The sequence below is a fragment of the Leptosomus discolor genome, chromosome 18, assembly GCF_034619465.1.
Source record: "Leptosomus discolor isolate bLepDis1 chromosome 18, bLepDis1.hap2, whole genome shotgun sequence".
Lineage (NCBI taxonomy): Eukaryota > Metazoa > Chordata > Aves > Leptosomiformes > Leptosomidae > Leptosomus > Leptosomus discolor.
This window is the reverse complement of record NC_141408.1, coordinates 3764947-3780339: the sequence shown is the minus strand read 5'-3', so window position 1 is coordinate 3780339 and position 15393 is coordinate 3764947. Positions and strand designations below refer to the sequence as shown.

Genomic DNA, 15393 nt, shown 5'->3' with positions numbered 1-15393 from the left:
TAAGATGGAAATAGAAAATAAGTGACTTGTTACTTCCTTTCAATGTCTGGGGGACTGTGGTGCCAACCACACTGATGCAAAAGGAAACCATTTTCATTAGTTAAAACAGCAGAAGCTTGTTTTACTTTGGCTGCAACATCCTTCTGACTCCCACGCAGGAAGTATTCAAGCAATATTCCACATAGGCAGAATACGTCCACTTCCTAGAAGTCCAAGTACAAGAAACTGTAGCCCATTTTAGAAACTACGCTGATCTTGGATTATAGAAGTGAGGGATAGGCTGCTTTCATGTGTAACCCTGAGCTACAGTTTATGACTTCTCTCCTTTGTCCTTAGACTTTTGACGATCTTTGGCAAAACACATCCTTCCATGTGTGCCTGAGCTGTAAAACACAGCTCATGACCAACGGGTGAAAGGCTAGGCATTATTGTTATTTCATGGACAACATGATAAAGGTACCTCTGAAGGGGGGAATTTGTTATTACTGGTTTCTGAGAGTGCCTAGGTAAAATGAGAAAAATAGCTGTTATTCCACTATTTCTGTTCTTTTGCACCAAAGCATATGAGTCAAGTGGCTTATGAAACTGGCCACATCACTGAGATGGAGAGGGCACATTGCATATTCACGAGAGCTTAAGATTGTTTTATTTACACTTTCATTGCTAGGGGCTGTGAAATGGAACAGAATTCTATTTACCAAAAACTCTTCCTGGTGCAACAACTCATAGGATTTCTCAATTAATATATGGAGCTTATGTATAAAAGACAAGAGGTTAAGCAACACTGCAGTGCCCAGTGGACCATCTGGTGAACATTAAGATTGTCAATAAATCACGAAAGCACCAGTTCATCAAGAAAATTCCATTTCAAACCGCTGACAGAAAAAAAAAAAAAAGGGTGGGAAAAAGCTCACAAAATTGGTATTTTCATCTTTTATAAAAACAGGAGCATTAAATAACTTTCATCTAATTTCAATTGTTTTATTGGTTCTCTTCTGATGACCATATGGCTTCACATACCGAATGTTTAGCCCTTTGTCTTACACACAAAAGCGTTATGAAATAACTTGGTGCATCATCCCACGAGAAGCTCATCTCTTTCCTCTTAGTCTTTCTCCTCACCATGGGTGATAACGTAACAGAGGTTCTTATAGTCAAGATTACCAGAGACATCTGGAGGGAAAGCAGCGAACATCTGCTTGATCTGCCAAGCAAACAGGAGATAAGCGTTACAAACACGGGACTGTGGGGCAGTGACATGTACTGCTTTTCATTTTCAACCCAGTTCAGCTCCCTTCTGCCTTGATCCATTAACCACTGTGGAAAATTTTTACTTAACTTCAGTAAAATTGAAATAGGAATTAGGACACAACTGGTTAATACAGTCCTGTTAGGATTCCAACAAGTTCCCTGTCAAAAAGAGCTCTCCCTTTAATCCAGGTAATCCCTGGCCAAATAATGTACTACAGTCTGTGCTCCAGTCTATTCTTGCCACGAACCAACTCCACTCAATCTCCTCTTCTGAAAATAAAGTCCCTCTAAATTCTTCCCAGCCAGCAGAATCCATGTTCAGTCTCACAGAAACCACAAAGTCAGTACCTCATTTCAGAACTCATTTCAGATTTCAAACAAAATAACTCTCACAGAAATGGAAAGCAGATCGCAGTCCCCACCCAAACCCACTTGAACTCTAGTAAATCCATTGCCCACTTCACCATAGGAAAGAACAGCAAGAGATAGGCCACGCTTACACTTGGATAGAAGTCCAGAGAATCAGTTTGACTTTGATTTAGCCATGGAGCTATTCAGAAGAGATGCTTTGAATTGTTCCTAATTGCTAGAGCTGGCATCAGCCTTCTCTCAGTCTGGATTTCAGCTGAATTCATGCATTTAAAGAGGGGCAAATACTTATTGCTGAATAGTAACTGGAGATAGATTTCTATTTTGAGTAAGGAAGAAGGTCCTTACCTCTTCTTGACTGAACCGGTCTGCCTGTGTCATAAGCATTTCTTTGATGCTGTTCAAATAAAATGAAATAACCTGATTAAAGGGTGATAATGGCACATGACAATTCAGATGGCAAGATCCCTCCTGAAGTTGCATGAAAGGAAATCTGTGTGACCGCATAAATTAGAGCTGTTAATCCTTACATGATATTGTAAGACATTTTCTGTGGGCACCCATCAGTGTCAATGCCTCGCTCTGCCAACTTATTTTGCTTTTGTGACATTTTATAGAGGTTTAAAATTGTTTAAGGTTATTACTCTAATTGAAATACAGCAATTTTGTATGCTTATCTTAACCTAAAGTGGTTTCTCACTTGCCGTTTAAAGTTTGGAAAACTTAACTAAACCAAAAGAGAGTATTTTCTGCAAAATCTGAGGATGAAAGGAACAGAGCATGAAATGAGAAAGAGGACTTGAAAGAGAACTCCAACAGCCATTCCAAATCATCATCTGAGAATCCCTTTATTTGCATGCAGTCATTCCCAGAGGAGACTGTGAAACTGCATGAGACCTGTTGTATTTCATGGTACAACGTCTTGATCTGGAGTTACAGCACTGTAACAAGGAGCTTATCCCACACACAATCTGCTTCCTAGGCAATTACTTCAAGGAGAATTTTTTGGGACAGACTCTCAGCTGATTTACCCTCTGTTTTCAAACCCATTGTGGGAAGTCAGTCGTGCATGTAATTTTTCTACCTAAGTTTACAGGTGAACAGAAGAGCCAGGAAGCATGATTACTGTTTCTAGTCTAACCCTTTTAGATAAAATGTCTTTATGTTTCACCCAGTTACTCATGTACTCCATGTGTACCTGCACAACGTGCTAGAACATCCACCAGTATGAACTCAATTATATCACATAAACACCCCCTTCGCTTGCACTAATAATTTCCTCTTCCTGTAGAAGAATTCCTATATTAATCCCAAAGTGTTTCCATTCACAATGAAGAGGCAGAGTTGTCTCCTTTTTTTACTACCAAAGGTATTTATACATTATCAGGATTTTTTCTAGATCAGTAAAACAGACTATAAATCTGTGATAACAGATGAGCAGTCTGTTGTACAAAACCAAAGCTGAAACAAGTACAGAAATCTGGTTTAGTTTGTAGATTTGAAAAAAAGACTGGTTTTTAACAGAATTTGTTGTGGGGGAGTGAGAGCAATAGCTTTTCTGGAAACAACCCTTTCTGCTTTTTAAAGTGAATATTTAAAACTAACTATTTATAATAGAAATCATGCCTGCACAGGAACACTTCCATATGAGCAAAATTTACCTACTGTGGATGCAGATGATCAGGCAAAATAGTAAAGCTTCCCTTTTGGCTCCCATACACCATGCATCTCGAGTGAAAAAGTTACACAGATAAAAATGTAGTTTTAATGGCAAAGCTACAACTATACTTCCTCATACCTCTGACACACCTTTTTTCCCAGTAAAAGGCTACAACAAAGACATATCCCAATTTATGTAAGAGGCATGTACACTTCTGAACCGCTTTCTTGTTGGTGTGAAGTGCTCCTTTGGAAGGACAGAAAGGGAAAACTGAAAAAATAAGTTTCTGGGTAATGGATAAGGATCTTGCCCACAAGGACAAGAGTGAAAATATTCACGCAAATTTTAGGAAATACTCTGAAGTCATAGACAGATCTTAAGCTATGGTATATATTTTTCCTTTATTACTTTAACCACTCTGTTTACTTAGCAAAATCTTCATCTCTTTCTCTCATATTGCTGTTCCTGTTTTCTGTTTTGTTATGTGATTGCATTTTTTGCAGTGGAATTCTCAAATGATCAGTGGGTGCAAGAGTAGAGAGATCATTCTTACCAGCATAAATTGATTATTGGATATATGTGCACTGGGGCAAACAGCATCAGTAAATGTAAATGGGAAGCATGATACAGGAAAGAGCTTGGGGAATAGAAGGAAGCACTTAGCAGTTTCGTCAGAAGTAACAAATAAACTTCATCACAAACAGGACTGAATTAAAAAGAGATTGGGGCACTATGTGTCTTCTACTCACATGCTTAAAGTATTTAGGGGAAAAGAAAAGATCAAATATCTAATTACAATCTTCTGATGCACAGCCCAGTAGGCTCTGGCACACTCATAAGGAAGAAGGACTGAGTTAAGGATCTATGCACATTTTCCATTATTTATTTTATAGGGAAATGAACACTCACAATTTCCAAAGCTAGAGATTATGCACTCTTTTCTTTGGGTATCTTGTTTTCTTTTTTAAAGACTATGTGCTTCTCAAAAAAAAAAAAAAAAAAAAAAAAAATCAAGGTCTTTGGGCAAAAAAGAATGTCCATTTGCCTTGATGTAGGTGTCTAAATTTTATCTCTTGTTCTGGTTGACATTAATTCCTACTACAATTACAAATACTTTGTTGCATTCTTACATTTTCAAATCCCTTTTTAAATTATCTGTGAAATCTCTGGGACATTTGGTTTTCCACTGGGTTTGCCCCTTCTACAGTGCTTGTCTACAGTGTCTTGGAGAAAAACAGGTGAGTTGAAATGAGCAGTGCTCTGCAGCTATGATGGGAAACATCATTAGCCCAGCCAAACTAATCTCCAAAGGTCCAGAATACATGTAAACTCCCTGGGTTCATTTTCATCTGGTACAAATCTGAAAAGTTTTGTTGGCATCAGCATTAGACACAGTTGATGTTGGCCTGACTCACTTTGTCCAATAAATGGCATTTAGGGCTGAATCATCTAAGCTTTCCAAATGCTATGCCAGTTTACACCAGCTGAGAATGTGACCTAAAGCATTTTCTCTTTTTGACATCACGCTATAGGAAGGATTTTATGTGTGGTATAACGATGCAGAAAAACAAAGTCTGTCATTGAATTTGGAAGTAAGTTATAAACTCCTGGAGCTTCTGGAAAGATTAGAAGACTCCATCCCAGCTACCATCAGATGGACTAAGTGAGTCATTTCCAGACTAGAGGTGAAAACACGCAGAGGGAAGAGACATAAAAATCCCCAGAAGGATGTTAACTCCATGAACATAAAAAGAAGTTCTGATTAAAAGGTCAATGTGGCTGGTTTTGGAGAGAAACATTCCAAGATTTTTTAATATGGAGAAATATTATTTATTAACATTAACCGTCATATTGAAATGGCTGTATGAGCCAACACAAAAATTATTTCAAAACCTTCAAATGTCTAAATTTTGGAAGCATATGAATAGAAGTTAAACCTCAAAGACATTCACGGAATTGATTTAATGGTTTGTTCTGTAATGATCAACATTACCCTCGGGTCTAATAAGTAAACATTATGCTCTGTTGTGGTGATGAACTAAAACAATTGTCTAATGTTAGCAGTGCAGTGGGGGTGGGGACAAGGTTGACCTTTTCCATCAAGGAAAAAGAAAAGTATTTCTCTCTCATCTTCATCTTGGAGCGTGATACTGCATTCCTAATTTGCCCCAAACTCCAACTGGCTTTCAGCATGCAAGGAATGTAGAACTGGACACAGGGTGGCAAGCTGGAGATTTTGTACGCAGTATGTTGTTACAGATAGTGGTGGGAAATAAAACATTTCACGGGTTTTGTATTATCAGAAGGTTGTATTTCATGGTCATGATTTCACTACTGTGTGATCTGGCCCATTTGGCAACAGGCTACACTTTATTCTGTTTGTTCGAGTCACTTCTGATCTGTTTCTCTGACTGTTCTTCCCAAGCTCTTTGGATAGTATTACCCACAAAACAATCAGGGTGACTGTTAACCCTCTGTTCCTTCTGATTGTTTGCTACATCCACTTGTTGTCTTTTAATTAATTTGGAAGTGCTTTAGTGAAAAGACTATCTCTTTGCTTTTATTTCGCATGTTGCGTACCATAATAGGACTCTCATACCTACTGGGGTACTGTCACAGAAAAGCATATTAGTAATGGAAAGAAATATTGCACGTGAATTTTGTATTTTCAACTAACTTCCATGAGAAATTGGTAATTGCAGATAATGTCATGGCAAACTCCACCTTAGAGGTTCTGGTAAGGGGTTTAGTTTTCATTTACCTTATCACAACATTAGCAGAATTAATTGATGCAAATACAATTTTGTGACTCATCGTTCCCTCATAAATTTTCTATACATACTATTCTTGATAAAATCTACCTGAAATGGCTGCTGCAGTGAAAGTATAGACCCCAAATTCGCCAAGAACTTGAAGCATATGTGTAAACCTAGGCACATAAAGCATTTCACTGAAGCCATAGGTCAGACCTCCTCACCCACTGCCCTGATTTGATGTCATTTATCTCATTTACCTGAAGGCCTGCTTACACCATTCTGGCTGTGCAATGAGGATTTACTTTTGTGCAATTAGCATGTAAAGCCCTTTTACCTTGCTTTGCTGGTGTAACAGGTTATGAATACAAATTAATTCCTGCCTCCTTATTTAAGAAATAGCCATATTGACAATAATTGCCATATTATTAATAGTATTATTTTGGTTTGGCTCCTGCTGCGTCTAGTGGAACTTTACAGCAAATTGTTGTCTAGAAGCAGAAGGCTCAAACAGTAAACACGTAACAAGGAAAATGTCCTTACTAAAACCATGTCCCGGGGTTAATTAAACTGATCACTTTTTTTAAAAGGGGACTAGCTTTCCCATTTTAGTCAAGCACTCTGAGAGTTAGGCACCAGACATTCATTTTAATTTTACATATGGAGTTAATCTCCGAAGAGTCATATGTTGATTTATATCCAGACCTTCAAAAAAGGCTATCTAATGGCCTACATGTGATTATATTTCCGTTGCCTCTTGCAAGGTCTGAAGACAATAACAACTCTTTTCGGTATACAAATACATTCATACAATAGTCCAGTCTTTTAACTCTGGCTTACAAAGCTAAATGTTTCTCTGCCTGACAGTTCCTCTGTCTCTTAAAATACTGTGAAAAATGTAGCTTTTAAGCAGTTCTTTAAACTTGTGCAATTATTATTATTATTTTTAAAGGATTTGAAATAAACTTACTAGTCTGCCTTTATGTGGCCTTTTCCTTCTGGGTCGAAAATCTTAAAAGCATTCAGAATGGTTTCTTCTGGGTCTGTGCCTAAAATTAATGAAATATAATTAGGAGCCTGGATGTATTTCTATAGCTGCTGAATACTTGCTAAGTAATTGCATTCACTTGAAAACAGTGCAAAACGGAGAATTTTGCAGTTGTAGGTTTGAAGACAAAGGTTCCTTAAGTCGGCAGCATTTGTCATGTCAGATAAACAATAGAGGTGAATAGTTCAATGCTCAGAAGCTTAAAAATAATAACTCGTATCTATTCTGTGTCTGCAGGAGAGAAAACTTCCAGGAACTGGTCTCCAATATCAGTACCCAGAGGATTAGTGGCTTTCAGAAATGAAAATATAACAAACTGTTTCCCTCACTGGCTTCCTCTAATCTTGTACTGTACGTTCCTTGTAACAACACTTTTTGATATTGCTTGTTCTTCACTGTAGAGAGAAGAGGTTATTTCCTTCACTGAAGAAAGCGGAGCGCATCATAAAATCAGAATGTCGGTGGAATGCAATGGAAACAGGATGCTCAATGTAAAATGGTGATCTGCACTTACGTTCTGTCGTGCGCTTCCACTTAAGTGTCTCTTCATTAAGTGCTACTTACAGAAACAGGATGGTTTAAAGCACTAGACTATGGCTCCGGAATTTTCCCTCTGCTCTCAGGCGGGCCACAGACTTTTGGTGTGACTTTAATTTCCCTGCTCCTCTGTTCCCAGCAGTAAAATGATAGTAATAGTCTTCCTTTTCTTCCACCCTTTATCTGTCCCATCTATTTGGTCTGGAAAAAATTTGAGTCAGGGACTAGCTTCCACAGTGCCTTAATCTTGGCTGGGGCTTCTAACTACTTTGTGATACTGCAGAGTCTGAGTATACTCACAGTCAGTTGCAAGCCACACCAAAGGATACACTACACACTCTGTTTCGGACTGTTCCCCAGTATTTTAAAATATTATGGTAATATATATAATACAAATCACTATTTATAACAGTAGGAAAGCAAATTTACAAGCAGGTAGACTAACCCGCGGACAACTTAAGCTACTTGGGATGCTGAAATGTTGAAAGCATGATTAAAAAAAGTAATAACAGGAAGATCTGGAGTTTTGAAGTTTGTTTCCAAGTTTGGCAGAGAGAGAACAAGAAGAGCACCCAGTCAAGTTCCCTGCTCCAATGACTGCAAACTTTCTTGATGCTGCCTTAGTTTTCTTTGTTTAAAAAGTTTCACAAGGATTAGTAGCAGTATCTTAGTGTATATAACAGTGAATGAACCTAAGGCTGAATGGCCTTTTCTTGTCGCACACTGGCCATGTATATTATTTGCCAAGCTGTAGGCAATGTATTCAAACTGCAATGGATATATGATCAATACAAAGAGCGCTGGTATTTAATGAGTGTTTTGATTGTCCCATGAAGAGAAATGTCTTCCAAGGAAAGGACTGCATTTTAAGTAGTCGCCACTGTGTGGGGGATTTTTTTTCCTTTCTGTGTTTTACATTTTCTACTCTGTCATATCCTTGGACTTTGGCTTTGAAGAGAAGCAATGCAGCAGGCATTCTTTATTGATTAGCTGGTAAATAAAGTGGTTTCTTTGATGTGCGGCATCTCTGTTTTCTGTACAAATTGTATTATTCTGACTCCCTATAGAAACAGCTCCATGTGGTTGGCATTAACATAAACCAAGTTTTGTTAGCTGTTCATCTGGCATCATAATCTCAATATATAAAGCTAAAGCTCATCCTGAAAATCCCAGCTTCCCTTTTATGACAGAAATCAATTATAGCACAACAAATTTTACTTAGAAAGCACCTTTCACCAAATTCTCTAAGTGGTACTTAGCTAATAAAGAGTGTTGCAAAATTGCTATATCCACTTCCTCTAGCCCTTTCTCCCTTTCTAATTGCACTACAAAGGCTCTTCATCCCAATTAGTTTTGATTGGGAATGTGCAGTCTTTTGGCTCTGCTTCCTTTGCATGACAAACCCAACCAGAAGGGCATGACAAGCACAGCTGTGATTTTTCCCTTCACCAAATGGAAATTAAGAACCCCTCCTCCTCTGCTCGTAGCCAACAGGAAACCTGCAGACAAGAGGGGTATGCTTTACCATCCACCTTCCTGTGCTGGCTCGCGTTTTAGGCCACACAATTGGCAGGTCCAGACTCTTTGCCAGCTTCAGCGATTGTAAGAGGCAAGAGGGAAGAGGAGAAAGGAAGAAGAGCTCATTTCCATGCTCTGAGTGATCATAAGCATCACAAATAGACTGGAATGGGTAGCAGGGCACCCCAGAAGAGACAGTCACCTGTCCCAGGAGGAAGATTACGGAGAAGTGAACTGCCTACTCTGCAAGACGACATCTGGAATGTAAAGGTGGCGACACCACTGTGGTCAAGACAGATCGATGTCTGGGTGACAAAATCACTTCCTCAGTGTCAGTCTACAGCCTTCTCCATTGCCTCTGCTTCTCAGACATGCTGTGTTCCTTAGCAATAGTGTGTTTCTTTCAGGACTAGCTCCATTAATTCTTTTTTTCAGACTTCTTTATTTTTTCTTTCAGACTTCTTTATTTTCTACTCCAAGTGAAGAAAGCCCTTCACTGAAATTGTGCTTAGCAATACAAAGCCAGAGTCCAGCAACAATACAGTAACTGATTTTAAGAAGACGGGATCAGATTTTTCCATTTTTCTCTTCATTAGTTATTTTAACAAACTTCTGGAATGTGCTTGGCTAAGGCCAAACTTGCTTTGAATGTCAAGGCTTTCACCTATCTCTAACGCATATAGGCAGATGACCAGAGGTTTCTCTTGGCCTCACACTCCCTCTCTTGCACTCTCTAGCCATTAACAAGAGATAGGACTAAATTACTAGCTCACACAACAAATTTAGTACCCACATTTTCTGAACTCCCTACAGTGATCCCTATAATCTCTATGGCAATTGGCAAAATCCCTCTCCCTTATCATTGTAAGTTATTTCAATTTGTCCACTCCATTAAAAGTTATTCAGCAAAATCTTCATCCAATGGCAAAATCACTATTGATCTCACGTGAAACCAAGGCTAGATCACTGGGTTACAACAGATACAGAAAATAAGGGGAGGCCATGTTGCTCCTTCATGCCCTATAAGTGCAAGGGTGACACAGAGGTCACGTTTGCGTAATGAGCCAAAGGACCACAGAAAGCTTTTTGCAGAAATACTGAAAATGCTTTTAAACCAGCTAACACTGGGAGTGGTACCACTATAGCATGAGCAACAGACTGCAGCCTAGGAACCTACTGACAGTGAATAACTCATCCACGCTGTGCTCTAGGCTGCTGTGATTTCATTACATTCTGGACCTCAACTTACCACTTTCATGTTAGCTTATGTAAGCTGAAATCACACCTTTGAATTGTCCTCTGGACCGTCCCTTAGCCTTTTCAAACTTCAGCTCTGTCTGCAAAAATGGAGATCACTCCTTGCCTTTAAGCACTGTTCTGTGGATACATTATTATAATTTGCAAGGTGCTGAGATATTTCAGTGCTGAGGATCTTTGACAGATACCTCTCCAACTCCCCAAAGGTACTTACCTTTCAGCTTTTCCCCAAACATAGTAAGGAAGACAGTGAAGTTAATAGGACCTGGCGCCTCCTTCACCATGTCTTCAAGCTCTTCATTCTTGACATTCAGACGACCTGCAGCAGAGATCATTTTTCATAATAAATCACAAATTGTGTTTCAAAAAACGATTCCCATTCATCTCCTCCCATTGGGGAGCTCAGGGCTCTGTGCAACTTTGCTAATAACATGGTAGAACACAACTCCAGAATACCCCAGTGTAAAACAAATTGGCAGAGCTGGCTCTAAGATCAAAGGGTGACTGAAGGAGTAAGAAGGATAAATAATACAGACACGGCCAGCAGTGGACAAAAGAAGGGGCTCTTCCAAATAAACTGTTTTTCTTTCTTGGTTTTGGTTTGGTTTGCTTTTTGTTGGGGTTTTTTTGTTTGTTTTTCACCTCAGGTGAAATACAGGCCCCGCTGATATTAATATAGCAGAGTTCAAAGTGACTGAAGTGAATCCAAGGTCTCAGTCTTTGTCCTCCTGTATATTGAGATGCCTTTCTGAGTAGAGGGCAGATGGATGAGTTGAGTAATCATATCTCTCCCCCATCCTTCTGCAGTTCTATCCCTTCCACAATCTTGTGCAGTCCTACCGATGAGAATTTAGACCCTGGCAGCCCTACTCGAATTGAGTGGTAATTTGCTGTGACTGTACTTTATAGGCATTGAAGGGCTTCACTGAACAGGAAAGATACCAGAACTTGGCCTTAAGAAATAAATATTTCAGGGTAACAGTAGCTACGGGCCGAAGTTTGCAAACCTCATTGACACAATAAAGAGTTCAGGAGCTTCTGCTCTTTGCACTGACTCTGCCGGCGTTTGATTCCACCCCAGGGAGCACTAAAGATTCTTATCAAACTCTTTTTAATAAGATCCAGATGGCAAAAGCCCAATTGCCTACATCACTGTTCAAGCCTCAAACTTTACAACAAGGATACAACTCCAGGTTTGGGATCATGAGCATTTTGATTTTTTCTTCCTTTGGAAGATTTGTTTTAATCTGCTTTAATCAGAACTGTGATGTGCATGGAATGGACAATACGTGATCTCCTGACATGCACCTTCCACCCCACATAAATGCACAGCAGCACAGAACTTCATGTGAAATCCTCCTACTTCTGTGTGGGCAGAGGGGCAGCTAGTGCATGACAACAAAGTTAATGGGTAGATATTGCATGGCTCCTAGATGAAAACGGTGCAGCCTGTGAAGGCTGGATTCAGAGGCAAATCAGAAATGCCTGGCATGGACCCCTGCTTGGGTGGGCTTTTTATGAAATAGTTGCAGGGGAGGGATCAGTGCCTTTGGAGGGCTGCCAGCTGCACAGCTCTGTAGCACCCGCCAGTGAGTCCCAGAGAGACTTTCATTTCATTTCTGAAAGGGACTGCTCAGGAGACTTCCCAGCTGGAGCTATGTAGTAAGACAGCAACTACCAGAAAGGAGGAAGATCAAACTGAACAGGTTTCCTTTTGCCTCCTGTGTATCTCATTGCTTCTCCCACTGTAATTCTAGTACAAACTTTTCTTACATGCTTGAAATTTAAACTTCATTTCTTTTAAGTATTTAATTGTTACTACCAGTTTACCTAGCGCAGCAAATGTGTCTCTCAAGTCTGCTTTGTCAATAAAGCCGTCCCTGTTCTGATCCATGATGGTAAAAGCCTGTTGGAAGAAAAAGGAAAATTTATTGCCATTGCCATGTTGCACGGGACAGTGGTACAATCATACAGACTGATCCAGGGGGATATTATATTTGTGCTGTAAAAAAGGATTTTCAGCTTCCTTTGATTCACCCACATCATGCCACATCATTGTACTTTCCTCACTTTCAACACACTGCTGTATCTTGGCAAGGGACTTAATTAAACCCACCCAAACTTCTTCTTACTAAATTAATGCTCAGTGCAGCGTGTAGCTGGGCTGAAGCCAATGCTGGCAGTTCCAGCCATTCAGTCCTTAAACCATAAAAGTTTGAATTAGGGAGGCTTTAGTTAGGGAGGATTTAGTCAGTGGTTACTCCGTGTGTTTTGTATCTTTCCCATACCTCGTTCCTTTGGGCAGCTATCATATTCTGTAAAATGTTTAATTACTGTAGATTTCTCCCTGCTATCAAGCTAAAGTTGATTTCTTCTGGGCCTTAAATGACCCATCGTACAAAGACAGCTGAATTTTCAAAGGCAGAGAGAAATGTGGGTTTCATAGTATTATTTATTCAAAGTTTGTTTCCCTTTCCAATATATTGTATCCTTCAGACTGTACTCTGTGCTCTGACTGACCTTGACGTGTTGACCTTAAATGAGTCTTGTCAGGCAAAATCTAACTTTCGACAGAAAAAGCCCAGTTATTTTTCTGTTTTCAGCCAACACAGAATTGATGTAGTCTAACCATTATTTATCAAGCCAGCTAACTGCCTATCTCTCTATTTACCTATTTGCATGTCTGTCTATTCACTGCCATCACACTTCTAATGTTTCATTGATTTTGAAAGATTTTAATGACGTGAAATTCCCCTGGTCATACTGTGGGGAATATTAGTCGAACCAGGCATGTCTCTGAAGCTGGTTTTCTGTCTGACGTGCACATCAATATGAGAGTGTATCTTTACAGTGACCAGGAATTACTCTTACTTCACTATTATTATGAAAGACAACGTCCTCCTGAGAATACAGCTAGTCCATTGCAGCTCAGTAACTTGTAGAGTTTTAAAATCTACTGCTCTACAGGGTGCACTTCTTTCCATGATCGTATTATATCAACATATCTTCAGGTAGTTTTACCTCCAGCTTCTTGCAAAGCCCCACTGCTCACATCCCAGTTTGTCCAGCTGATCACTTGCAGCATGCATGTTCATAACCCTTCGTTTACTTGCCAAATTAAGCCCAACTCTTTAGAGTTGTTTTCCCTCATTTGCAGGGGGGTGGGGCTTGGTTAAATGGTGATCCCCACAATTTGGAAACAAAACAGAAGAAAATATGACAAGCAAAGCGAGCTCACAGAAGCCAAGAAGAGCGTTAGGTATGTATTGTAATGGGTGAGCTTAAAATAACGTGGTAACAACAACGCTGAAACATTTCCTGGTGAGCCGGCTGAAATCTCTAGATAAAAATGTTCCGATCAGTAACATCTTTTGAGAAATACTTGTCCCAAGTACTCAGGTTTTAGACACAACATGGTCTTGGTTTTCATTTGGCCACTCCCCTGCCTTATGCTTTTGCCATTATTCTGCCACCATCCTCCCAGAAATGCTGCTAGTATTATCTTATTTAGAGTAGAGCAAATACAGCATTCTGGCCAGTTCTCCTTTGTGTTGGTACATCTTCATACAGTAGTCCTTGGAGAGAAAAAACCTGGAGGTTCATAGGATACAGAGGAGAGGTGGGAGAAGACTGTTAAACATGTTCCCATTAACTGGGGAAGAGGTTAGTGGTTTCAATTCATTTACCTGGGTCATATTCAGAATCCTTTGTATGGGTTTTTGAGCCTCATTCACCACTGAGCTTTAGTGGTGGGAATCCTCATGAAAAGAAAAGTTAAAAGCCACATGCACAAAATGAAACAGTAGCTCTTTATCACATTGGAAATTGCTTTGGAGTTGTGAGTTAGCAAAAAATGGGGAAAAAATTTCTAATTTCAAATGACAAACCAGTGCAAAATGTGATGGCCTCGCAGACATTCTAGAATGTCCACTCAGAAAAGGAGCATAAACTCATCAAACAAATTACCCATCTTTAATATGCTTCAGCTTTTATGCCAGCCCATTAGATTTACCTCCTCACAGGTAAGTGGTCAAAGAATCTACAATGCATGGTAATACCAAATTCTTTGGGAGCTAAAAGATGCTTACTTAGTTAATCTCAACATGTTGTTTTGTTTTATTGGCATTTATGAAGAAAGCCATCTGAGGGCTTCTTGGTATTTTTATTTCTAGTTTGTGGGCAGTATTAGAAGGGCACAGAAGAATATTTTCTATGGCTATTGTGGAACAGTCCACTAATTAAAGCTCTGGTTCAATAAGGCATCTCTGTTCAGGATAATAATTGAGCACATAAGACAACTCTTATTTAAAATACCACTTAAACTTAACTTTAAACTTGTGCTCAAGTGGTTTCCCGAATCAGGGCTAAAGTGGATGAAATTATAATTTTCCTCCATTTTGGGGCAGGGGCTTGGGGACTTTTCAAATCAGTCCGGAGCTTGAAACAGGAGAGGGAGGGAGGGATAGAAAGAAGGAAAGAAAGAATGAAAGAAAGAATGAAGGAAAGAACAAACAAACACACAAGGAAAATTATATACCAGCCAAAACCACAGAGATGATTCAAAAAACAACTGTGTGTTCTATTACAGCAGATGGAGAATTGAATAAGGATTACAAACTAAACTGATGTTATTCATTAGCAGTAGACTATAGAGAACAGCAGAATAGTGACCAACCTCTTTGAACTCCTGGATCTGGGTTTGTTCAAACATAGAGAATACATTGGAACCACCTTCTATCTTCTTCTTTGCCTTTTTTGGAGCCTGTAATACAGATAAGAAGATCAAATATATACTACTTTGTCTGTTAAGCATCCATGAAAATAAATTCCATCTTTAACAGAACGTAAAATATATGTGGTCAAGTAATACAAGGGGATTGTGCTTTGTTATGACAAGGTTTTTAATTCAATCCGAAAAAAAAAAAAAAAATATAAATGGGATTTAAAAATGCTGCTTTAGTAACAGATGAATCTCTCACTGAGGCTTTTTGCCATTGCCT

General features: G+C 39.2%; 1 protein-coding gene across 1 annotated transcript; it reads right to left on the bottom strand.

Moving 5' to 3' along the window:
* Nucleotides 1-1105: 1105 nt before the first annotated feature.
* On the bottom strand, nucleotides 1106-15149 carry MYL10 (myosin light chain 10). The gene is made up of 6 exons (XM_009956201.2): nucleotides 15069-15149; nucleotides 12224-12299; nucleotides 10608-10712; nucleotides 7004-7082; nucleotides 1969-2017; nucleotides 1106-1204 (listed from the first exon to the last, which is right to left on the bottom strand). Exons 1-6 carry the CDS (start codon nucleotides 15102-15104, stop codon nucleotides 1106-1108), a joined length of 444 nt encoding a protein of 147 aa, XP_009954503.2. The 5' UTR covers nucleotides 15105-15149.
* Nucleotides 15150-15393: the final 244 nt, after the last annotated feature.